Here is a 27537-nt window from a genome sequence, read left to right on the forward strand (position 1 = left end):
CCACACCCTGAGACATGATTCAGCTGGCCCCTGAACAAAAAATTAAACTAGTTCAGTGATAATGGACGTCATACTAGACTCTGAAATATACACAAAAAACTGAAATTAAAAATCATACATGACTAACAAAGGCCAGAATATGCATTGTCTGCCCCTGAAGATAAAACTAAAAGATTTTTATAAGAATAAATTAAATGCTGTATGTACATGTATAGCTTTTTTTTCAAGAAGTCCTTTTTACATTTTTCACATGAAAATACAGTTAAATTTAAGATAATTATATGCTTACCCCGGAATTCCACTGGCCTCCATATTGTTAGCTAAAGTGACATCATCAGACCAAACATCATATTGCCATTTATTTAATCCTATGACCCCACTGAGGACTTTACCACTGTGTACTCCTATTCTCATGTCAACATCAGTCTTTGATTCATCTCTCACTTCTCTATATAAGATAAAGTTTTCAAAGGATTACTTTTACTGAAAACATCCATTTATCAATTTATTCCAACTAACTTACAGTCTTTTAACCTCAAATGTTCAATTAATTTAAAAGATTAATTGAACATTGATACATACATGTATATGCAAAAAAATAATTAATTACAAAAAAAATAACCTTTGTTTAAATAAAAGCCCATTTTGCACCAATTCTAAATATTAAGTCTGTAGAGCTTTCCTTTGAAATAAGAGAAATGATCAGTTACTTCCAGTTCCAAATCAACTCATCATAGATACCAGGATTAAAGTTTTATATTTACGCCAAACGCGCATTTCGTCTACAAAAGACTCATCAATGACGCTCGAATCAAAAAATGTTTAAAAGGCCAAATAAAGTACGAAGTTGAAGAGCATTCAAAAAGACACTTCTTATAGCTTACTTTTCACTTATTCCAAAAATAAATGATTTTCATTTTAAATAAGGGAGATAATTTGCTATTGCCAGTCTACAAAATGCAACTTCTAATATCATAAGAAAGTGTACATTTCATTGATTAAAAGAAGTATGGTCACCGTGTATATTCTCTGATATAAAGGAGAAAATTGGATAATCTCAGTCTACAAAATGCCATTTCAGGTGTCATATGATAAGTTACATAACAAAGATTTGAAATATATAGTTTCAAATATATACTGTGCCTGAAAAGAGGGAGATAATGTGATACTTCCAGTCTACAAAATGCCACTGATAGGTTTCTTCTAAATATTTAAGGTATTTTACATTTAATTAGTGCAAAAATTGGTACCCCCATTTCATAATCACACTTCTGGTTGAATTTTTCTAGGCCATATGCCAGCCAACTTAATACAATACACCTTATAGATTTATCATGTACCTTTATGTGGTTATATATAGCAATGTTCAAAATCGAGAACATGTATCACATGAAGTTATTCTACCAAACAGCTAATTTTAAATATTTAACGAGAGAAAACTATTCCATCCAAATTTAATGGTGATTTATTAAGTTGTAACCTATCATTTTGTCTATAATCTTTATGGTTTCTGAGGAGTTGCGATAACAATAAAGTTCTTAATTCAAAACATGACCATAACCTTTAACCTGGTGCTCAATTTTCTGCCTACAGCCCAAGGACCTCATATAAAAATACACTAGGTCTCCATGAGATGTGCCAATACAATTAAAATTGCATACCAAATATCATGGACCTACCACTAGTAGCCCCCCTTAAACTGACCTCACCACCTTCTTTTACATGTTAATTAAGCAAAAGTTTCTAAGTCCTTATGCCAAGACCGAGGAGCAGGGCCAAATAATCTCCATGGAAATAAATTGTGCCAATGCTAATACAAAGTTCTGCATTCCAAATATCATTGACCTACCACTGATGATTCCCCACTATGAACTTATGACATACAAAAACATTGTTGATGCAGTCATTGACACTGCTAGAAAAGGCACACATTGTCTCACTTTTCAACTTCAAAAATGTGGGACAAAAACCCGCCAATCTAGGTATATTCTGGGTTCAATTTTACAAAACATGAAGAACATGCATAATATAAAGTACCCCAAATGTTTATTCAAGAGAAAAAAAAACTTTTCACACATTTGGTAACTGAGATGATTTTCTTGTTTTTTCCAGAATTCATTATTCATTTCTATTAAAATTCATAAATCATATTCATGAATACGTAAAGTTTATTGGCAAAGAAAATGTCATTGTACTTACATCAAAAACCCTACATCAGCCCCTGATTGTGAGGAAAGTGATGTGATTGTACAAAATATCACTTTATAACTAAATTTAGGAAGTGTTCCAGCTGCACTTTAAATACGTCTGTAATCGTCTTCTGCTGAAAACAGGAGATTACAAGCTTGCTAAAGCTAGCATTTAACCGTTTCTAAGCCTTATACAAATACAGCTGTTATTTAAAGACAATCACATATTCTCTTTACCATGAAAAATTAATTTGGTTAATATTGTTGCTTAAACATATTGGTAAGTTTTTTTTTATGACAATAAATGTTTTCATTTCAAAATATTTCATTTTTGTTTTGTTCCCCCATGGATCCCTGGCACATTATGCAATATTTACAAATTGATATTGCACAATCAGCTGATGATCAGTAAGCAGAAAAGAATCACTCATGTTCAAATAAAAGTACTTCACTTCAAGTAAAAAATCATTCATTGCAACCTAACAATTAGTTTTAATAGTAATTAACAATAATAAAACATTGTCTAACATCATGTTTTCATTCTTTTTTCTGCAGCTTCAGCACTATAGTGAATGATTTAATGTTGGCAGCGCTTTTAAAAAGCAATAAACATGTAGTGCACAATTATAGCAGAGTAATATCTGTTGGGTTGTAAATGTAATGTTGAGTACATTCAGTTACAATTTAAATACTCATATACAGGCAGCAGTCATGACTAAATCAACCTTCTTGATATTTGATATAAGATGTTTAGAGTTGACACCAAATCAAAAACCACAAAGATTTTTTTAATTGCCTACAAGTATTATTTTAAGAAAGTATATAAAAAATGACCCTATTTTTTTTTCAAATATAATTATTACCACATGAAATGGTATGAAATAACTCAAGACTATTCAAAAGTATATTTTGACAATAGAATATTTATTAAACCGGCTTCTTTCTGATTTCCTTGTTACCTGAGTGTTTTGGTTAGAAATTAAAATTCTGTTTAAAATTTACAATTTCTTTGAAAGTAAAGAGTATCAAATTAGTCCTATCATTATTTTCCTTTTCAGACAAAATTAATCAATGTTTGTCTGGCTGTCTAAATAATTCATAAATACAGAATTACCGAAAAACTTAAAACCTAAGGACTTTTTTCTTCAAAGAGTTTTTCAATATACTTTGTTCAAATTTTAGATCAAAGGGTATCAAATTTATTAGCTATCAAAATAATGAGTTATATTTCTTTATTTTCTGACACTCATTGAGCAAACAAATTTACTGTTTTTGAAAGCATATCATCTGTTTCATAATAACTCATAAAATATTATTAAATTGAATTTTCTATGAAAATTATTACTGTTGAAATAAATAACATTTAATCTCCCAATACTACATAATTGATAAGTAATTAGTTTCAATCTATAAAAGACTATAAGTGCTGATCGAACTTTAACAGAAATAATTCTGAACAGATGTTCTTTTTTCTTTTCTCTTCTTCAATAGTTGGACAGCAAAGAAATTGGGAATGAAGTGACAATATCTCTTTTATTTTTATTTATATACAATTTTGTTTAATTTCCTTCTTTTTTATCTAAAGGGTTTTTCAATTTCAATGATGTTCAATTAGGTTTTCATGTTTCATTATTTTGCATCTGTCAATATCTAAATAAATGAACACTCTACAAAACTGAAGGAAATTAAAGGTAATTTTTACTTCTTCATTCCGATTAAATTAGAAAACATAATATCTTAAGAGTTTATATGACATTAGACGTTTATTTTTGTTGAGAAGTAGTTCAAGGATGTCAAATTAATATTTGTGAATGATGAGTCGCAACTGACTAGTGATTTTAATAGGATCTCTGATAAATACCATAACATGCAATCAGGCTAATTAAGGATTGTCTGGACTAATAGTAGTTCTACATAACAGAGTGTAGGGTCAAAGCTCTAAGCTTTAGTTTTAGTGATTCAGGTCAAGACCTTTAGTTTTTGAGTCCATTAGCCTTTGGAAATTTTCAGATAATTGTTTGCCATCAATATTAACACTGAATCAAAAAGAAAACTTCTATGAAAATGATGCCATGACTTTAGTAGACAAAATTTGTAGAAATTCAGAGGGAAAGCTGTGAGTAGCCTTCATGCAAACAAGCGATAACCCTGTTGAATCTAGTTGTTAGACTTATTGGGAAGCAGAAACTTCCATTAATAAAACACAGTTAAAAATTCTTGCCTGGCAATGATATTCATTCTTGTTATATTTTCTTTCAAAACTACGGATGACGACGAATGAAGACAGATGCAAAGAGATGAGAAAAGCTCACTTGGCCCTTTGGGACAGGTGAGCTACAAAAGTTAAGATGTCCAAATTTATGATCCTCTATTTCAGTGGTAGTACATGTAGTTTGTCTCTGCCATAGCAAGTTGTTGAATTTGGATGCATTATCATCTGCCTTTGCTACCGTGTTCTATGCCCTTAAGAAGTATCTAAAGAAATACATTATCATATATATGAAATGCCAAAATCAACACATTTCAAGCAATTATTTGCTTTTTTGCCATTGTTTATTCTTACCTTATGGCATCTATCATATCTACACCCAAACTAACACAATTCAGTGCATGGTTTGGGTTAGGTTTTGGTACTCCACATACACATACATAGCAGTCACCAAGAATCTTTATTCTTAAGCACTGGTGTTTCTAAAGGGAAAAAAAATTACAAATTTATATTACCTAAATTATCACACATATATCAGTACATGTATTTGTAAACAAATATAAGTAGGTACAAGTGATTTATATTCTGATTGTCTAAGGAAAATATAGGATATCTTTTTTAACTGTAAGAAGGAATTAAATAATCTAAAATAATTTGACATTAACATAACTGATGTTTTCTTTTTAATCCTTCTAAATAAACTCATCATAGATACCAGAACTAAATTTTATATATACGGCCGACGCGCGATTTGTCTACAAAAGACTCATCAGTGACACTGGAATCCAAAAAAGTTAAAATGGCCAAATAAAGTACGAAGTTGAAGAGCATTAAGGACCAAAATTCCTAAAAGTTTTGCCAAATACAGCTAAGGTAATCTATGCCTGAGGTAGAAAAGCCTGAGTATAAATGCAGTTAATGTCTATCACTGTAGTAGTGTGCACACTTTGAGTACATGTTTGTAAATCTCATTCTTGATTTTTTTTATAAACATGGAGATCAATCTATATTAAAATATTGCCTTTTCATCTCAAAGTAACTAATTTATCTGCAATAGAATGTTATTCAGTTCAATAAATATACAGATAATTATTTTTTATTTGCTGATATTTCGACCAGACAGAAATTAACCATATTGTACAAGAAAAATGCTGTTAGACAATTCCAGCAATACTTCTAATATCCTTGTTTTTACATTTATTTTCGAAGTGTGAAATACAAGCCAGATTTTCTATCATTCATTATACATAAGGACAAATTGCTTTCATTTCAGCAACAATGGTTTCTTATTTTTTGGTCAAATGATTTGATTCACAAGCATACCAGAAATTTCACACTATTCAGACCTTTTGCCAGTCTTTCATATGGCTGGATTCATTGTTAAACTAACCATGAATGATTGCTGTTATCTTTTTTATTAATATGGATCAGAATTGTCAATATTTTGTTTGCTGTGCATTGCATCAATACAGCAATGTTCAATACATGCTGTATGATTACTATAACTGACCATCTAAGGATCACCATTTCACAATAACAACATCAGCAGATTAATCACAGTGTAATTGAAATATATCTCAGTATTGACTTACAGAAAACCCAATATCTATATCAATGAATTTCTCTTGTAAACTGTAGACCTTGAAAATTGATATATGCTCACTGTACTTAAGAGTAAAGATGGGGATATTGAACATCATACTAGATGTCACATTATTAAATTTTTCTAGGAAATAATTTGAAAGTAAACAGCAAATTAGAGGCTCGTGTGTCGCTCACCTTGGTCTTTTTGCATATTAAACAAAGGACATATCTGTATTTATGACAAAATTGTGTTTTGGTGATGCTGATGTGTTTGTAGATCTTATTTTACTGAACATTCTTGCTGCTTATAATTATCTCTATCTATAATGAACTTGGCCCAGTAGTTACAGTGGATAATATTTTGTAAAAATTTACCAAATTTATGTAAATTGTTAAATATTGACTATAAAGGACAATAACTCCTTAAGGGGTCAATTGACCATTTTGATCACGTTGACTTATTTGTAGGTCTTACTTTGCTGTACATTATTGCTGTTTACAGTTTATCTCTATCTATAATAATATTCAAGATAATAACCAAAATCTGCCAAATTTTCTTAAAATTACCAATTCAGAGGCAGCCACCCAACAACGGGTTGCCTGATTGGTCTGAAAATTTCAGGGAAGATAGATCTCGACCAAATGAACAATTTTATTCTGTAAGATTTGCTATAAATGCTTTGGTTTCAGAAATATGAGCTAAAAACTGCATTTTACCCTATGTACTATTTTTAGCCACGTCGGCCATCTTGACTTGTGGGTGGGGTCATCGGACACATTTTTTAAACAAGATACCCTAATGATTATTGTGGACAAGTTTATTAAAATTTGTCTTTATAGTTTCAGAGATGATTTTTGTAAAAGATTACAAAAATTTACGAAAAATTGTTAAATATTGACTATAAAGGGCAATAACTCCTGAAGGGGTCAACTGACCATTTTGGTAATGTTGACTTATTTGTAGATCTTACTTTGCTGAACATAATTGCTGTTTACAGTTTATCTCTATCTATTATAATATTCAAGATAATAACCAAAAACGGCAAAATTTCCTTAAAATTACCAATTCAGGGGCAGCAACCCAACAACGGTAGGAAGCCAAATTACAAACACAAAGAACATAATGAAATTTATATAAAAACTGTTGAATTTATAAGCAATTATTTCTAAAACTGTAAAATCAAGTAGACCTGGAAAAAAAATGATCTTGCAGCAAAACAAATTTGTTCAAAACTTAACTCAAATTTTGGAATGTTTGGTCATCAATGCTCTTAACCATGTACTTTATTTGGCCTTTTTAACTTTTTTATTTGAACTTCAGTAATGAGTTGTTTGAAGATGAAACATGAATCAGGGATATAAAACTTTAATCCTGATTTCTATGAAGAGTTTTTTAGATAAATTGTAAAGTCAAAACATATACATTACCTCTGCCAACTGGTCGAATCGTCCAAACAGTCTATTTAGAAGATCGATGAGTTCATTTGGACTCTCACATTTTGCTGACAATGGTGTAAAATTAACTATATCAGCATACAGAATACTGCAAAATAGAAATCAGAATACATTTAAAATTTAAACAAAGTATCACACAATGTCCTTAATTGTTGAAGTGTTTTGGTTTTTTATCCCTCTTTGCTTTTAGAGTCAATGATTTCTGAATAGAAAATAAAATTATATTGTAAAAATATTGAGTAAGACATGTTGCCTTCGATGTGTTTCTCATACATTGTAGGAAACAAAAAATCTAAACCAAAGGCAATGAAGCTTGAACTCTGGGTCAGAGTAATAAATCTTTTCAGATAGACAGTTAAAGACATTTTTAGATGCATTCTAATGTTAAGTTTAAATTGCAATGACTATAGTGCTATTTGTTTCAAATGTGCATGTATAATAAAGTAATATCATGTTATTTATGTTCAAATTGTTATTATCGACTCCTAGGAGTCGATATTAAGAATTGAATGATGGACAGTCAGTGCATGAATTTTTCTAGCTACATGATTGGAAGATATTACAAGACATGAATAATCAAAGTTTATTGATTGGTTAGGACAATCCAAACCTAGTAAATGTCCTTCAATCCCATAGAGTATCGGATTTGTCCTCTCTATTTTAGCAATTAGATTTTGCCTGGTCATTAATCATGCATATTCATGATATTGGTACACAGGTAACTTTTATCTATAAATAGTCGAATCTTCTGGAGTTTTGTAAGCAACAATGTTAAACGATATATACTACTTCATAACGTGTGACCTCATTTGTGTGGTAATATCTGTTGATTGATGCACGTGGCTATTCTTAGAGTAGTAAATGAATAAATCTACAAAGTGAAAGCACTTCCCATTTTCATCAGCTAAGAGTCGACTAGCCCTTTTTGAAAGGCTAATGCTTGTTTAACAGTCACTTCAATACTTAATTGATAGGGATAGTCGCGGTGTTTCTGTTACCCCACCCTTTTCATATAATTTAGATTTAAAAAATGAACACCTTTTCATATATTGTGTAGGTAAAACATGTAACCTTTTCCTATATTGTTTCCTTTGTTTTAGTGTGTAATGTATAACAGTGGAATACCAAAGTGCAAAAAGAGACACAATTGGTTGATATGGTTGATAAAACACAGCCGGGAACACCAAGAAAGATAATAGACAAAGTTTTGTCAACTTTATTGACCTTATCATATATTTCTGATAGTTTTCCAGACCTATTCACATATTTTTAAGCCCGAAAAAGGTGACTTATTCAAGTGGCATGTCCTTTATGTATAGGAAGTGGACCCCCAGAGAAGAAAACAGATATCTGTCTAAAACTAACCAGTCATAAAAAGAATAAAGTACATTTAGTTGTTTCAGGGTTATGTACAAGTATTACTGAATCAAGAGTAATTCAAATTATATAGTACCTTTAGTTTAATAATGATCTATGAATAAAGTAACAAAACATTGTCCAATGAGTGATGATAATTGTATCTCAACAGTACTTAATGGCTATATTGCTATACTGATCAATCAAGTTGCAGCTTTGTGATTAAATTGCATCATGTATATGACCCTAAAACTTATCCTGCACAATATCACTATCATCATTATATACAACCAACTTTTATTTGTGCAGTTAAGTGCAATAACCTTTTATTATCAAAATCATTAATCACAGAAAATAGAGTACACCCTTTTATTTGTATAGGGACAACCTTGGTCAAAATTAATCAACATTCAGTAAAGATATTTAATTATTATATGTTATATTAATCTTAGAAAACTATCTGAGAAAAAGAATGAAAATCCTCACTTGGGAAATGTGGGATATATTAGAACTGACTTGGCAGAAAGTTGATTTACGGTGAAAACTAATGTAGCATAACAAACCCTGGATAATAAGAATATACAATAAATTATCTGATAAGAACAAATTCTCATCATTATTTCAAACATTTTGACTCTTTGAAGTAAAACAATATTCTTAAAACCTTTGACCAAATTCTGTTTAAATTAATAATCATGTAATGCATACAAATGTTAAAGAAGAAACACTTTATATTTTATTATGTATTTTCTTGAGAAACACTCAAATTTTATATGTATTTTCTGAATAACACTCAAATATTATATGTATTTTCTGGATAAACACTCAAATATTATATGTATTTTTTGAAAAAAACTGATTTTATTAGTGATAGATTCATTCTTAAAGTGTTTCCCCAAAAAATACATATAAAGTTCAAGTGTTTCTCCAGAAAATACATATAAAGTTCAAGTGTTTCTCCAGAAAATACATATAAAGTTCATTGTGTTTCTTCAGAAAATACATATAATGTTTGAGTTTTTTTCAAAAAAAAATCAAATTCATCACTACCCCAATACACAATTAACAGTTAAAATGGTTTTTAACTACCAAACCAAAGTAATTTTTGTATAATATTGGAACATTTTTGTGAAGTTTGTTAAGTATCATGATCATGTGAAAGTTTTCTTACAAGTAATTAGTTTTGATGTAGTAGAAAGCAATAAATATCAATTTTTTTAGTAGGAATTATGCCAAGTCATAACTTCCTATCATTCATGATAAAAACTTAAGTAGACAAGCCAAAAATAAGATTTTACTTTCCTTTTTAGCTTTACTTATCATACTAATAATGATGAGGCCACTTTTAATATCATACATAAACTGTTTACTCAACGAGATGTGTCTCGCCTGTGTTACATTATCACATTCTTAAAAGTTTGTTGACATCATTGCCAGAAACATGATGCTTTTATATATAGACTTGTTTCCACATCTCTGTGACTAGTAGATTACCATACTGATTCTTATACAAGAGGCACAAAGGAGTCTTTTCTCCATCAATGAACATGAAAAGCCTCCACAAACTTTTTGGGGTTCAATTAAACAGCATAAATAAGGTCAAAAGAAGTTTAACTAAAAACAAACTTATATATTCATACCAAATTTTATAATATTCACTTTGAGGGTTATATGTTATATGAAAAGTGTAGTTTTCATAAAATTGTACATATTTAATTGACATTAGTTTCATAGTAGACGTCTTAAGGATGATTCGGCTAGCTTTTATTCAATTACAAACCAGTTTCAGTAAAGTTTCCTTTTTAAACAGACCATTGAATAATGGACAAAATGTTTTGATATATTTCTGAATGTTTTTTTTTTCAATATTGAGTGTGTTGTTTTATTTGCTTTTTTTTACTTTGAATAGTTAATCATCAATCTTCTTTCTTTTTTCTCTCCCCATTTCTACATGTAGGTTTAACACAGATAATACTTTCTTTACATGGATTACTGTTTTATGTATAACTTCACATTCTTATCCCCTCATACATACCTAACATCCTGGTAATGCGACTCTACATATAATTCAGGATTTTTATTTGAATGGTTTAACATTTTCTCTGTTATATCCCCCTTCATTTCTTCTACCATATCTCCCGGTATACAACAATTTAACAATTCATCCTGAAAATATAACATACCACAACTCCTATTAAATAATGCAATAATACCCACCTTCTTCACCATACTAAAAAAAATCAAAAATCAAAATGTTCAATCAATATAAATATGGTCTTATAACTGTAACTGGATAAAAAGAAGGTGAACTTTTAAACTAGAATAATTTACAGAGCTAACATCCCTATCACTAGGGAGACATTATAATTATAGCCTGTAATAGGTCTATCATGAAGGGAATTGATGTGAGTAACTTCCTTTAGCATATCACTGTAACAATGAATAGCTAGGAAGATATCCAATCTGATTTACTTCTCTTTTTGTATAGCCAATTTCAATAAAAAAAAAATTAAAAAAAATTGTAACTTACAGTAAGGGTTCCGCGGGAACCCAGTGGGAAGCCTTCTTTTGCTGTAAATAGCAGGCTCAACAAAAATGAGGGAAAAAAGCAATAAAAATATTCTGCTTGATACTATCTTTTGATTGTAAGAAGCTTCTGTCCAAGTTTGGAAAAAATCCAGGATAGCTTATATGAATCTAATAAATATTTTAAAAACTTTATCTATATGGATGTAATGTTAACTGGAAGACAAGAGTGCACACGCTGAAATGTCTCGCCTTCTATACTAATCATTGATATTATGTTGATAGTCCTAAGTATAAAGCTAAGCTTTATTACAACTCACTTACTGTCACATAAACTTAACATTAACCAAGATAACTAAACAAAGACCAATGAACCTTGAAAAAGAGGTCCAGGTCAGATGAACCATGCCAGGCAGACAGGTACAGCTAACAATGCTTCTATACAACATATATAGTTGACACATTACTTATAGTTTAAGAAAAATAGACCAAAAACACAAAAACTTTACACTGTGCAATGAACCGTGAAAATGAGGTCACGGTTAAATAAAACCTGCTCGACTGACATAAAGATCATAAAATATTTCCATACACCAAATATAGTTGACCTATGGCATATAGCATTAGATAAAAAGACCAAAACACAAAAATTTAACTATAACCACTGAACCATGAAAATGAGGTCAAGGTAAGATGACACCTGCCAGTTGGACATGTACACCTTACAGTCCTTCCATACACCGAATATACTAGCCCTATTGCTTATAGTATCTGAGATATGGACTTGACCACCAAAACTTAACCTTGTTCACTGATCCATGAAATGAGGTCGAGGTCAAGTGAAAACTGTCTGACAGACACGAGGACCTTGCAAGGTACGCACATATCAAATATAGTTATCCTATTACTTATAATAAGAGAGAATTCAACATTACAAAAAATTTGAACTTTTTTTTCAAGTGGTCACTGAACCATGAAAATGAGGTCAAGGACATCGGACATGTGACTGACGGAAACTTCGTAACATGAAGCATCTATATACAAAGTATGAAGCATCCAGGTCTTCTACCTTCTAAAATATAAAGCTTTTAAGAAGTGAGCTAACGCCGCCGCCGTAGCCGCCGCCGTTGCCGTAGCCGCCGCCGCCGCCGGATCACTATCCCTATGTCGAGCTTTCTGCAACAAAAGTTGCAGGCTCGACAAAAAACTAAGTCCATTTATAAGTAAAATACAGATACACAGGTACAAATTATTCACAAAATTTCCTTCTAGATACTAGCTTCTGATCATAAACAAGCTTCTGTCCAAGTTTGATACAAATTAAAAATATTATAAGAAAGTTATCAAAATTTTTAAAAATTTAACCACAGAGTGAAAGTGTTGTTTCCTGACAGAAAATCTAAGTCCATTTAAAGTAAAATACGGAAAAAATAGATTTATTGTTTTACAAAATTTACTTCTGGATACTATCTAATGATCATAAACAAGCTTCTGTGCAAGTTTGGTAGAAATCCAGGATAGTTTAAGAAAGTTATTAAAATTTAAAAAACTTTAACCACAGAGTGAATCTAATGTTTTCCAGCAGAAAAACTAAGTCCATTTATAAGTAAAATACGGAAAAAAGGGATTTTATTTTCACAAAATTTACTTCTGGATACTATCTTATGATCATAATCAAGCTTCTGTCCAAGTTTGGTACAAATTAAAAATATTATAAGAAAGTTATCAAAAATTTTTAAAATTTAACCACAGAGTGAACGTGTTGTTTCCTGACAGAAAATCTAAGTCCATTTAAAGTAAAATACGGAAAAAAAAGATTTATTGTTTTACAAAATTTACTTCTGGATACTATCTTATGATCATAATCAAGCTTCTGTCCAAGTTTGGTAGAAATACAGTATGGTTTAAAAAGTTATTAAAATTTCAAAAACTTTAACCACAGAGTGAATATTTGTGGACGCCACCCTCGTGGGGGGCCCCGCCACCGACGACGACGGAATGTAGGATCGCTTAGTCTCGCTTTTTGACTAAAGTCAAAGGCTCAACAAAAAGAATGTGTCAAAGGTCAGGAATGTCCTGACTTAAGCTTTGCAATTTTGCAAGTTAAAAAGGGGCCTAAATGAGGGGTGGAAGATACCAGAGGGGCATTCAACTCTAAAACTGTAAGTAGCTCTCCTTCCTTATTTGAATTCTGTCTGCAAGGTTTTGGTTCTTACCATTCTGTTTGAGGTTAAAAAAAAATGAAATGAGAAAACTTTATTTAGGGTGGAAACAAAAAAATTGAAATTTTCTGAGTTAACAAACTAGCTCACCTTGGTCTATGTGGTTATCATAAACGAAGGACAGATTTATTCATGATAATATTGTGTTTTGGTGATGGTGATGTGTTTGTAGATCTTACTTTACTGAATATTCTTGCTGCTTACAATTATCTCTATCTATAATGAACTTGGCCCAGAAGTTAAAATATTTTGTAAAAATTTACAAATTTACAAAATTTATGAAAATTGTTAAAAATTGACTATAAAGGCAATTACTTTAAGGGGTCAATTGACCATTTTTATCATGTTGAATTATGTGTGGGTCTTACTTTGTAGTACATTATTGCTATTTACAATTTATCTCTATCTATAATAATATTCAAGATAATAACCAAAAGCTGCAAAATTTTCTTAAAATTACCAATTTAAGGGCAGCAACCTAACAATGGGTTGCCTGATTGGTCTGAAAATTTCAGGGCAGATAGACCTTGACCTAACAAACAATTATATCATCGTCAAATTTGCTCTAAATGCTTTGGTTTCTGAGATATGAGCCAAAAACTGAATTTTACCCCTATGTTCTTTTTTTAGCCATGGTGGCTATCTTGGTTGGTTGGCTTGGTCACCGGACACATTTTTTAAACTAGATACCAAAATGATGATTGTGGCAAGGTTTAGTTAAATTTGGCCCTGTAGTTTCAGAGGAGAAGATTTTTGTAAAAGTTAATGACGACAGACGTTGGACGCCAAGTGATGAGAAAAGTTCACTTGGCCCTTTAGGCCAGGTGAGCTAAAAAAGGCACAACTGTAGAGTACAGAAACCAAAATAGGACAGACAGAAAGATGAAAGGATGGGCGGTCAAGGATAACACTTAATACATGTACTAATGCCTATGGCAGGGTAATAAAAAATTGTTTATATCAAGGCATTTGTTCCTATTAAGCATGAGTGTTTGCTTTGTATGAAAATACTTACATACCAAATTTCATTTACTCACAGAATTTAATATTGCACAGAGAAACTAATTACATACCCTTTGATTATTTTCCCATTCAAGCTTCTTCTTAACTTGGATCATACTCCTTGCTTCCAAGAATGTGTGTCTGTGATGTAGATCAGTAAGATATTTGTGACCAATTCCCATCATATTCGCACTCAGTAGAATTACAAAGTTTGAGAAAAGCTGAAATCAGTTCAATAAAAGGATAAATATTCAAGTTCAATATCAAATACCAATGCAAATATTACAAAGTAACATTAAAACAGTGTTCTGAAAACTTTTTGTCAGAAGCAAAGTCCTTTAATGAAGATATCATTGGGATTGTTGGTTCCTATATGACAAGCCTTGTTGTTTTATTATTCTATCTGAAAACTAGAGGCTCCAAAGAGCCAGGGTCGCTCATCTGATATTTTCATTTCCAATAGATGCATGAAATAATGCAACCGTAAAATTTTGTTTAGTTTCAGAGATATAAGCCAACAAGAATGTGTCCAAAGTACACGGATGCCCCACTCGCACTATCATTTTCCATGTTTTATGGACTTTGAAATTGGGTAAATATCTAATTTGGCATTAAAATTAGAAAGATTATACTATAGGGAACATGTGTACTAAGTTTCAAGTTGATTGGACTTCAATTTCATCAAAAACTACCTTGACCAAAAACTTTAACCTGAAGCGGGACGAACAAACAAATGGACGGACGGACGGACGAACAAACGAACAAACGAACGGAGCCACAGACCAGAAAACATAATGCCCCTCTACTATCGTAGGTGGGGCATAAAAACAGGTTTTCCCTTTAAGTTCTTTTTTTAGGCATGTGTGCCATGTTGGTTGCCAGGCAGACACATTTTTTAAACTAGATAACCTAATGCAGATTGTGGCCAAGTTTGGTTCAATTTATAACAGTTGTTTCAAGATAAGACTTTTGTAAAAGAAAACAAAAACTTACAAAAAAATGTTGATTTTGACTTTAAAGGGCAACAACTCCTTATTGGGTCAATGTTGACTTATTTTGTTGAACATTATTGTTGTTTACAGTTTATCTCTATCTATAATAATATTCAAGATAATTACCAAAAACTGCAAAATTTCCTTGAAATAACTAATTCAGGGGCAGCAACCCATCAACAGCTTGTCTGAACCGTCTGAAAATTTCAGAACAGATAGAACATAACTTGATGAACACTTTCACCACATGTCAGATTTGCTCTAAATGCTAGTTTCACAGATATAAGCCAAAAACTGCATTTTACACCTATGTACTATTTTTAACCATGTTAGCCATCTTAATTGGTGGGTGGGGTCATCGGACATATTTTTAAAACTAGATACACTAGTGATGATATTGGCCAAGTTTGGTTAAATTTGACCTAGAAGTTTCAGAGGAGACGATTTTTGTAAAAGTTAACAGATGACGGACAATAGAAAAACTAACTTGACCCTTTGGGCCAGGTGAGCTAAATAGTGTATACGGGCGTTTTTCAATAAAAGCATACATTTCAGACCTAAAAAAAATGGAAAATCAACTTGTCTAAAATTTAATTTCAAGAGTTATTTTGAATACCTCTATTATAGACCTGTTTGTAAACAAAAAGTGCAATCTTAAATATTCTTTAAAATGATATTATTTTCATAATTTGTGTACTGTTTCGTAGGGGACTTTTGTCCCCTACGAAACTTCTTCTAAACACACATATTTTTTGCAATTTTAAATGTCTCCTATAGACATCCCAGTTTGTTTACTTTAAATACTAGAAAAATATAAAAAAAATTCTGAATTAGAAAATCATTTTTATCGATAAAGATTAGACAGTACTTCACATATGAAGGTTCAACTCATGTTACGTAGTGGACATTTTGATGTGTTTCGTAGTGGACAAAACCGTTTCGTAGTGGACAAAAGTTTCGTAGTGGACATCAACCCTATTATATGTTAATAATAACATAATAAAAATTACATGAAACTAACCCTTGTTATTTGTTTTGCACGAATATAATTGAAAAAAGATTAAAAAAAAGACTCCATGGAAGTGGTAGTGTCCACTACGAAACGTTTTTCTCTCATACTTGTTTCGTATGGGACCGTTTCGTAAGGGACGTATTCGCATGCTATTTTTTTTCCCCACAATCCCTATATTGTAATAGTAACAAGACTGATTGTATTCATCAAAGCATTTATCAAGCTGTACACTGATATTTTTTTCATAATTTTAAAACCAGATACTGAAGGAGATTTGACCCGTTTCGTAGGGGACATTATCAAAAATACGGTATCACTCTGGTCCATTTGATGTGCTCAATTTTTCTTACCAACAATTTAATTGCCGTTATAAAAGCATCACTTCTTTTGTAAGACCCTAATGTTTATATCTCTTGCAAACAAAAATTACATTGATTTTATAAACCTGTTTATTGGCAAATTTTAATGACTTCGTTTCGTAGTGGACAATTTGTGAGGGACACACCTTCTGAAATTAGAAAACCTATATTAAAAGCTGTTTATTAGAATATGTTGGCTCTGAACATACTTTTGAATTATTAAAGAACTTATGTACAGTAAAAAAAACATTAATTTCTTCATTTTTTTACGATATTTTAGAGTATGAATGTTGGACAGGCGGTCTAGGGACATGCCATTATGGTTGTTTTGGACCATTCAGGAGTCAATATCTTATCAATCCCTCTAAAAAATAAACTGTTTCTTTGCTTAAAAACGTTAAATCTAATTCAATGTACAGACTGCACAAAAAATTACTTGCAAAGATCAAACACATTTTTTTTAAAGTGGCTAGGACAAGAAAATACGTTTTTATTGAAAAACGCCCATACATGTGGGTAACTTGGGGGACAGCTTTTTAGCACTAATGTCATGCAGCAGAATGTTGTGAGTTATTTTGATTTAAATTTTAGAATTCTATAATCATGATAATTAAAGTCAGAGTATTGAGTTTAATAATTTTAAGCCACATCCTTTTTTGGTTAGAAACTCAGACATTTATGTCAAATCACCCAAAATGTATATTTACTATGTGTGCAGCAGTGTAGGACCACAACTTAGTTCATTACTAAATCCATGTGCAGTACATTCTGCTTTTATACTTTCTTAATTTGCATTGCAGTCTCCAAAAGCATATCATATAATGAATTTATCTAATCAGTCTACTGGTAATACATTCATTTAAATCAAATACTTAAAGCATAGCTCTTTTTCTATGCAGAGACAGTCATCTGAGTAGGGAAAATATAGAACATAAAAAAAAGGTGTGGTATGATTGACAATGAGAAAGCTCTTCACAACAAGAGATCAAATGACACAGAAATTAACAACTATATGTCACAGTATGGCCTTCAACAATGAGCAAAGCCCAGCTATAAAAGGCCACGAAACAGCACACTTACACTACTGGGTTATGCAAAGTTCAATACATTTTCCATGAACTGGATAAAAGGTGTATATACAACAACAAAAAATTGCAGAGATATATTAATAACTAGTTACTGAGTAACATGTCAAAATCAATAAGGTTATAGGGTCAACTTTTCTTTCAATTGCAACAAAGGGGGACAAAATTAAAAGGAAGATATCAATTTTCTTCCTTTTTCTTGTAAAACAAAGATGGGAAAATATGTACATACAAAAATTACCTTGCAGTGAAATATCAGTTACAGAGTGACATGTCAAAAACAATAAGGTTATAGGGGTCAACTTTTCATTCAATTACAATGAAGGGAGATACAATTAAAAGGAAGATATCAATTTTCTTCTTTTTCTTGAATTATCAATAAACCAATGTGGTGCAATGCTTGTTTCATATTTTTAAAAATCAAATGACTGATATTTTGAAATTGTTGTCTTCTTCTTCTACATAAGTTACAATTTTAACAGTATTAATATTTGGATAAAATTTAAGGAATGTTTTCTTTGGCTTAAAATTTTTACAAGAATGGAATACTTACCATAATTCTCTAACTAGCAGCTAGTTTGGTTAAATTTTGCCAAAATAAGATGAAAATAGCTGATATATTATTGTCTTGCCAGATGAGGTAATAAGCATTGTGTGCAAGTTTCATAACATTTGGTTTAAGGCAAACTAAAGTTAAACAAAGGACAGAAATTAAAATGAAAAATTGCTCAATATTTCCATACATAAATGGACAAAACTCAAGAATGGTAAACATTTATATCATCCAAAGTTTGGGAATAAAAACTAATTTTGGGGGTACATATGTATGAACGGACAAACATACAGACAAGGGTAACATTTAATGCCCCCTGGACCACAGCAAAATAATCTTAAGGTAAAATATCCTGTTAGATAGGGTCTAATATAGCTTGGTTTTTTGCAAATGATTCATAAATTCATAAGATATTCTTGCAAGCAAGTTTTAATAAGTTGAATGAGATATGAGAAGAAAATTCAAAATCAAGAAAATCATTTATCATTACCAGTAGTCTTGTGTTAAACAAATGATTGAAAAATAAATTCACCAAAAACAAGAATGTGTCCAAAGTACACGGATGCCCCACTCCCACTATCATTTTCCATGTTCAATGGACCGTGAAATTGGATAAAAAATATAATTAGGCATTAAAATTAGAAAGATAATATCATAGGGAACATTTGTACTAAGTTTCAAGTTGATTGGACTTCAACTTCATCAAAAACTACCTTGACCAAAAACTTTAACCTGAAACATGCACTTTCATTTTCTATGTTCAGTGGACCGTGAAATTGGGGTCAAAAGTTTAATTTGGCTTAAAAATTAGAAAGATCATATCATAAGGAACAAGTGTACTAAGTTTCAAGTTGATTGGACTTCAACTTCATCAAAAACTACCTTGACCAAAAACTTTAACCTGAAGCGGGACAGACGGACGAACGAACGAACGAACAGACGGACGGACGAACGAACGAACGGACGCACAGACCAGAAAACATAATGCCCCTCTACTATCGTAGGTGGGGCATAAAAAACCTTATGCAAAGTTGATCAAAGATTAAAATAAATCAGTTCAATACATAAATCAAAGTTAAAATAATAATGTAAATATCAACGTTGTATTTGATCTAAACTACATGCATAACACTATTTCTCATGAATGAATGCATATAACTTACAAAAAATAGTTTGCTAGGACACCAAACAGTTTAAGAAAGCTAGCATAACAATTTTTAACAACATATATTATATAACTATATGTATTGTAAATCAAAATCTCTACAATTTACTTAGTACAGCAATAAAAATGTCCATAATTTACGATGTAACATATTGAAATCTCCACAATGTTCATAGCTTGGTTACAGATAAATGCTATCAGAATAAAATGATTTGCAATTTTCCAACATGTAAATCAGAAAATTTTACAAATTTGAATTCCTCCCACAATTATTATCAGTATTAAAATGTTATTACCAGTAATTCCTCTGTCAAATAATTGCCCAGTCAAATGTCAATTCGATTTCCATTCTAGCTCATTTATACTGACATTTATATATACGTAGTTGTCCTTAAGGTTAAAAGGGTAAAAACAACAAACTAGAGGCTCTCAAGAGCATGTGTAGCTCACCTGATTCCAATTTGGTTTTTGAAATCATGTAAAAATAGATTAAAATTATAACTGATACCCAAATAATAATTGAGGCCAAATTTGGTTTAACATTGGCCCCATAATTTAACAAACAAGAATGTGTCCATAGCACACTAATGCTCCACTCGTACTTCCATTTTCTATGTACAGTGGACATAGAAATCAGGATAAAAAAACTTATTTGGCATTTAAATTAGAAAGATCATATCATAGAGAACATACCAATGTACTAAGTTTCAAGTTGATTGAACTTCAACTTCATCAAAGACTACCTTGACCAAAAACTTTAACCTTAAGCTGGACAGATGGACAAACAGACCAATAGACCAGAAATCCTAATGCCCCTCTACTATTGTAGGTGAGGCATAAGAGGCATTAAAATCCTGGTGGGGCTCTTAAATAGCAAATGGACAACAAAGTAGAAACACTTCATCATCACCTCATAAGGAACATTTGTGCCATGTTTGGTTTAATTCCATTCATTGCACCTAGAAAAAGACTAAAAGTCTAAAAAGCTCTATATGTATTTTCCATAGGGTCTTATGTTAAACTAAATCCCCCTGCAGATGAACATCTTAGATGATGGTTCAGCTACAAAGTAATAACACATGATCAGCCCCTCATTAGGAACATTCATGCCATGTTTGGTTTCATTCTATTCAGTGGTTCTCTTGAAGAAAACATTTAAATGTATTTCCCTTAGTATCCAATGTTAAACTTACTTCCCTTTTCTAGCAGCCATTTTGGATGACAAATCAGCTATAGCCTATATAGTAACAACACTTGGTTGGTACATCCAAAGAAACATGCATACCATGTTTGGTTTCATTCCATTCGTTGCACCTAGCAAAAGCTTTTGAATGTATTTTCCATAGGGTCTTATGTTAAACTAACTTCCCCTTGCTGACAGCTATCTTGGATGACAAATCAGCTACACATAACCAACACTTGGTAGGCACCTCAAAAGAAACATTCATACCATGTTTTGTTTCAATCCATTAAGCTGTTTTCTAGAAGAAAACATTAGTATATAATTTCTATAGGATATCCTTTGGTAAACTAAGCCTCATAAGGAATATTCATGCCATGTTCAGTTTCATTGCATTCAGTGGTTCTCTAATAGAAGACATTTGTATGTATTTCCAATAGGCTCCTATGTTAAAGTTAAACTAAGTCCCCCACTGGCGGCTATCTTGGATGATGGATCAAATGCAAAGTAACAATACTTGGTCAACACCTCATAAGGAACATTCATGCCATTTTTGGTTCCATTCCATTCAGTGATTCTCAAAATGTAAAAAGTTCATGATGACCATGTACAATATACAATGGACATCGGATGCCAAGTGATGAGAATAACAGTACAGAAAAACTAAGAACAGTTGCAAAAGTTAGTTGAAGACACTATCTGTTGCTTAAAGTGGGATTAGGAACAATTCAGATAAAAAAATATAAAATATGATTTTCTTTTTTTTTTCTAATCATTTATAATATTGGAATAGTGAAATAACTTTTGGCTATTGAACAATCAGTTAAATCTAATTAAAATATAAGCTTAAAATAAACTAGCTCTGATATAGTTTTGGCTTCAAAGTCAATAATTCAACCAAAATCAATTTCTATTCATGTGGACCTTCAATTTTACCCTTAGCTAGAGATGGCTTGTGCATGTACAAAGTTTGAAAAGAAAAGAATGTCCATTGTAAACATTGACAAGTGAAACAATGAAGCCATCAGGAAGAAACCAGTTCTTTTGTTTGATTCAGCCCACAAAAAAATTATTTTTATATACAGGTAAAAAGTATGATTTTTGAATAACACTGGGGTTGTACAGTAAGTCATACTAAGTATATCCTGACTTATTCCTTATTCCTGCAATTGGAATTTAATATAAGAGACAGAAAAAAATAAGTTGCTCACAAAATGTTTTATATGTTTTTTTACCAAAAAGCTCAATAAATAAAGTCATCATAGATACCTGGGGATTAAATTTTTATAATTACGCCAGACGTGTGTTTTGTCTACAATAGACTCATCAGTGACGCTCAAATCAAAAAATGTTTAAAAGGCCAAATAAAGTATGAAGTCGAAGAGCATCGAGGACCAAAAGTACTAAAAGTTTTGCCAAATACAGCTAATGTAATCTATTCCTGAGGTAGAAAAGCCTTAGTATTTCAAAAATTCAAAGTTTTGTTAACAGTTAATTTATAATTATGAACATATCAATAATAACTCACCTCAAAAAGTTTAAATCTTATTTTCACCAAAAAGTATACAGATTATTTGACTATCATAGGAAACAACTATGTTTAGTTTCATGAAATTTAGATAATTAAGTTGTTCTCAATACAGTGGGACCTGTTTACGCGAACAGACGAACAGACGGACAGGTTACAGACGGCAGACATTTGTATACAATAATATGTCCCGTCAAAATTTTGACAGGCGTATAAAAACTGTAAGAGATTTAGAAGTTTGTGCAAATGAAAAATAAGGCTTAATTCAACTAAGTTTTTGACCATGATCACATGAATCCAGATACAAAATTTAAAAAAACTAAAAACAAAAAAAAAGCATCAAAAAATTGGGGGAAGAGGAATGAACAAACAGATGGACAGAGGTTATTGCACTAAAACCCTGTTTTAAAGCATCAGTAATGTAATAAGTAATTTGTTTGGAGGCAAAAATGACGAAACTCAACAAAATCTTTAAAACTGCCTTTTCTTTCAGACTGTTGATAATATTATTTTCATTTTCATAGTAGAAAGTCACTTTCTCATCCCTTTAGTCTTTGGTTGCATTGGATTTCATACCATACCACCTTACTTTAACATATCATAATACTCAAATAAACTAAGGTCTATACCAAAGGAGGTTGTAGATGTGCAGTGGCATGTTATCACAAAAGATAGATTTATTGGAACACAAATTCATCATTTCCTATATATCTGATAATAGTTTTTAAGTAATAGATCCTTGCCGAGATTATATTGCAATTAAAAGCAAAATTTTAAATTGAAAGCAGTTAAGCTCTTTCTACTGTAAACTAAATTAAATCAGTTGAACAATCCATTTAAACCTGAATAAATATTTAAGTCATGTAACCAATAGTTTTAATGGAAACTTTTAGAAAAGGCAATGTTTTATTTTCCTGTGAACCGACATTTAGTATTCTATTTTATTTTCTGAAATTTTATCCCCATATTTTTAGCATACATTTTTCTCCAGCTTTTTTATAATCCTTATAAATCGATACGATAATCCTTATCCCAATACTTAAGTACTTCCTGGGAATGTATGGCATTTCTTAGAGATTACATAAAAATCAATTAACATCAATCACAACAATTTGTCTTGTGCAAGCAACGATCTTCGCTCACGAACAGCACGTTTCCTCATTTTCATAAATCCTTTGAATTTTCCATAAGATTCAAAAATTAACTTTTGACTTAAAAGTGTTTTGTTAAAGGAGATTTTGTATTTAAAACATTCTTAGTCATTAAAATTACATCCTATCAGAAGTTGAAATTAGAATTTTTTATAGACCATTTAGAAATATTTTAAGAGTCGATGGACCCATGTATTTTTCAACAGGAAATTTAATATTTTATCATAAACAATCTTTATTTCCATATTTCATGCAAGAGGTTCATGCAATGCAAAGGCTCAAATATGTTGGTTTAAAACAAACAACTTGACCAGGCATAGATTGACTTTGGTTTATCCTCTAAACTTTGTAGTAATTAAAGCAAAGTCTTCGAAAAAAATCTTAGTAATTTAACCTTTTCTTCAATAGATTAAAGATTTATATATTATTCAAATTTCCTTTAATATTAATGTATGAAGTATATTTCATTCTGGTACCACTTTGATTAGATGGGTGACCGTCTGCTGCCAATTTGGTTTTTGACAGTTGGAGGCATTGCTCAATCACAGTCAATTTTTCCTAAAATATTTCAATGTTTTAAGTTGATCATTTAACAAGTATTATATTAGAAAAGATTTGGACACATGCACCTGTTGACAATCACACCCTGCTTGATCTGCTACCACTGATTTTACTCAAACTACCTTTCGATGGATGTTATTGGTTAATGTCTGTCATACTAATTTTTCATTAATTGTACTGTTTAAATAATGCTGTTTATCAGTTCTCTCATTTGATTTCCTGATGGAAACTTTTAATGGCTAACTTTTCAGTATAGGTTTACCTTGTTGTTGAAGGCAGTAAGTGGACCTAAGCAAAGGTACTATGAAATATTCAAACTAGAGGCTCTAAAGAGCCTGTGTCGCTCACCTGTATTTACTGATGCTTTGGAAATCATGTAAAATAAGGTTAAAATCATAATTTATAGTATAAGATATCATTAGATACTATAATAATATCTTAAGATAATAGCAAAAAACTGCAAAATTTACATAAAATTACTAACTCAGGGGCAGCAACCCAACAACTTGTTGTCGAATTTGTCTGAAAATTTCATGGCAGATATATCTAAAGTCATCTTTATAATATTTGAAAGTTGTAAGTTGAAACAATTATAAGCACATTGAATATATAACAATTAAGATATAAACATATACAATCCTTCATGCTTGTTTATATGCTTGCAAAAACAGCTGATGAAAGGAAATGTATCCTATGCAGCATACCCCAAAACGGATTAGATTCAGTTACCAACACATTATTGACCATTCATCAGTCAACTTTGCCTGACCTAGCTAGACTAATTTCTTGAGGAGTGGATACTACAGAGATCATTATAACAATTATGTGAGAAGTCAACTTGTCAGGATACTTTAGACAATTTCATTATGGAATTATCCTTTTCAGGTAGAATTAGTCAATAAAAATCAATCATTCTATCTTCTTTATGGTAATTGACTGTACATATAAGTAGAAGCTTTTATCTAGTATGAACTCAGTTTCATTAATGGGTGAGAAAGAGGGGTTGAACTTCAAATACCACACAAATACTGTTAATCAGTAGATTTTATAAGTTATTACTCACAATATTTTTTACATGAATTCACTCAGATTATTGAGAGAAATGTTGCAATCTTTAATATCAAGTTGAATGATATTTATTTATAACATTTGCATTCAGAATCATACTTATAGAAAAGGAGATGTGTGGTTTTATGAGGTTTTTTCATTTTAAAAAAATCAGGGGTCGGGGGCTTGCAGTCGTAAGCTTTTGATCATCCTTTAAATGCTACCTAGTCTAGCTATCAAGTTCTTATCTTTAGTGGTACTAAAGTTTCTAAAGACCATGTATTGCTTATATAATATTATAGTGTCAGATATCAAAACTTATATGCATGAACTGACAGTATATATGATCTATACCATTTGATTGATTGTTGGTTTCTATACCATTTGAAGGTCACTGCGCTAAGCTTACAGTCCATTCTGGAGTGGAATGAAACAAATTCAATAAATAAATGACTTATTACCTCAGCAACCATATTTTCTTTTGGTGATAAAATTCCTGATGTTGTTATCTGTAATACAACGGTCATTCCACCAAAACATAACGATAACATTTTAGACATTGGTAACATCACATGACACATAAAAATCAAGAAAAATGTAACAGCCACATCATCCGTAGTCTGCCTTCGACTTGGTATGTGAAAGTAAATATTGGAAATTGCTAATAATAAAATCCAAATTACTACAGATATCCATGTTGAGAATTTTAAGTATATGGAATTTTTTATCACACACAGCAAAATGATAGCAAGAGAAACTTGTCCAACAATTAGCACTGACTGTGAAATCCTATAGTCTTGATTACTGAAACTCTGAAATTAAAAAAAATAATAATATAAGGGCTATTAACCTAATTTATGTATATCAAATAATATTCTGATTTCAAATTTTCTTTTACATCTGGAATTTGAAGACTTATAATAATCCTGAAAACACAAATAAGTTTCACATTATATAAACCAAGGATGTGGTGCCTAGTTGTTATATTATAAGGAAGAAAGTGATTATATCATTTTTTTGGGACAAACATTCACATATCATTTAGGAACAGGAAATTAGTAGAGTTTTCATTCAAATTCAAAAGTTTAGTTGTTACTCAATTGGGACTGTACATCTATGGTAGTGGACTAAAAATCCAATCAAAAGAACTAGATTATAAACTGTTGACACAGAGATATGTCTCGGATGTCAGCATAAACGTTTTAAAAAACCTAACCTGATTCACAGCATTAATTTGATGCATTATTGCTTAATTATTCAAAGATGCAAGACCATGATCTAGTGGGCAGGGCCTCAAAATGGTTAACAACCTGAGATGTACAACAGTAATGTAACTTTATAGAAAATACAGTTGTCTAGTGTAAGTATAGTTCCAGTGTATTGGAGGTCTATTGATCTAAGTATTATGTATCACTAAAATGTCAACACTCAGAGGTTGTGAGTTTTGAACCCCCCAGGTGACAAGTTTTTTTCTCCACTATAAATTAACTAAGTATTTTCAGTTTTCATTCCAAAGGTTATGGTTCTCTCCTGGCACTCCGGCTTCCTCAACTAAAACAAAATGACACCAAGAGCCAAGAGTGATAAAAGTGGTGTTTATAACTAACAATCAATCAATTATTACACAATATCCCTACTTTTGAGTACTAATAAATAGAGCTTTGCCTCTCTCCTTTCCATATCTATGATTTGGTTTGATATTCTATGACAAAAACTAGTTTGACTTTATCAAGTTCATTTAACTTGTTTACCTCACACGACTACTTTACAAACATGTACTGTAAAACTATGCTAACCTACTGTACTGGAAACCATTCATAAAAACAATAGTTTATATGATGTAGACTGGTAAAACATTATTTTGTCACTTTTATTTATCTATTGTGTCAAATTACAGTCTATTTTTTTTAGCCTACAGGGGATTGTTCCATTAATGGTTATATGATCTAATTATTGATAGCCTTTATTTCAAAACTTTCAGCTGATATTGATTTAGAATTCATTTCTATTTAACTAAAATAAGTTAAATTAGTAAGAAATTTAACACTCACTATTAGTTAAAGCATTGTATAAACACAATATAATTTGAACTGGAAAGTTTGTCTCTCTCTTGAAATTCGGCATAAAGTATGTCGAGTAAATTGTAATTGTAGAAGAACAAGTTCAATATAAAAAAAAAAAGTTTCAGTCAGCCACAAAAAGTTCATTTCAATGCATTGTTCAAACATGAATATGAATAAAAATAGATGTAGGGCATACAACAAAATGCAAGCAACCCCACAACCATAATAACATCCAGAGGGGAACATACACTCTTCAAGAATAGACAGATCTATGATGTGCCTTCAAATTAGTTAATCC

General features: G+C 31.1%; 1 protein-coding gene across 8 annotated transcripts in view; it reads right to left on the bottom strand.

Annotated features, from left to right (window-relative positions):
* The window catches only part of LOC139525446 (adenylate cyclase type 2-like), a 74591-nt gene that overhangs the window by 18110 nt on the left and 28944 nt on the right, over window positions 1-27537 (bottom strand). For all 8 annotated transcript variants that reach the window (XM_071320782.1, XM_071320780.1, XM_071320783.1 and 5 more), the window contains 6 exons: window positions 25638-25988; window positions 14615-14764; window positions 10829-10959; window positions 7411-7525; window positions 4753-4880; window positions 290-448 (listed from right to left, as the gene is read on the bottom strand). In XM_071320782.1, the coding sequence (XP_071176883.1) occupies window positions 290-448; window positions 4753-4880; window positions 7411-7525; window positions 10829-10959; window positions 14615-14764; window positions 25638-25988 (1034 nt within the window). The remainder of the gene's footprint in view (window positions 1-289; window positions 449-4752; window positions 4881-7410; window positions 7526-10828; window positions 10960-14614; window positions 14765-25637; window positions 25989-27537) is intronic.

The sequence above is a fragment of the Mytilus edulis genome, chromosome 5, assembly GCF_963676685.1.
Source record: "Mytilus edulis chromosome 5, xbMytEdul2.2, whole genome shotgun sequence".
Lineage (NCBI taxonomy): Eukaryota > Metazoa > Mollusca > Bivalvia > Mytilida > Mytilidae > Mytilus > Mytilus edulis.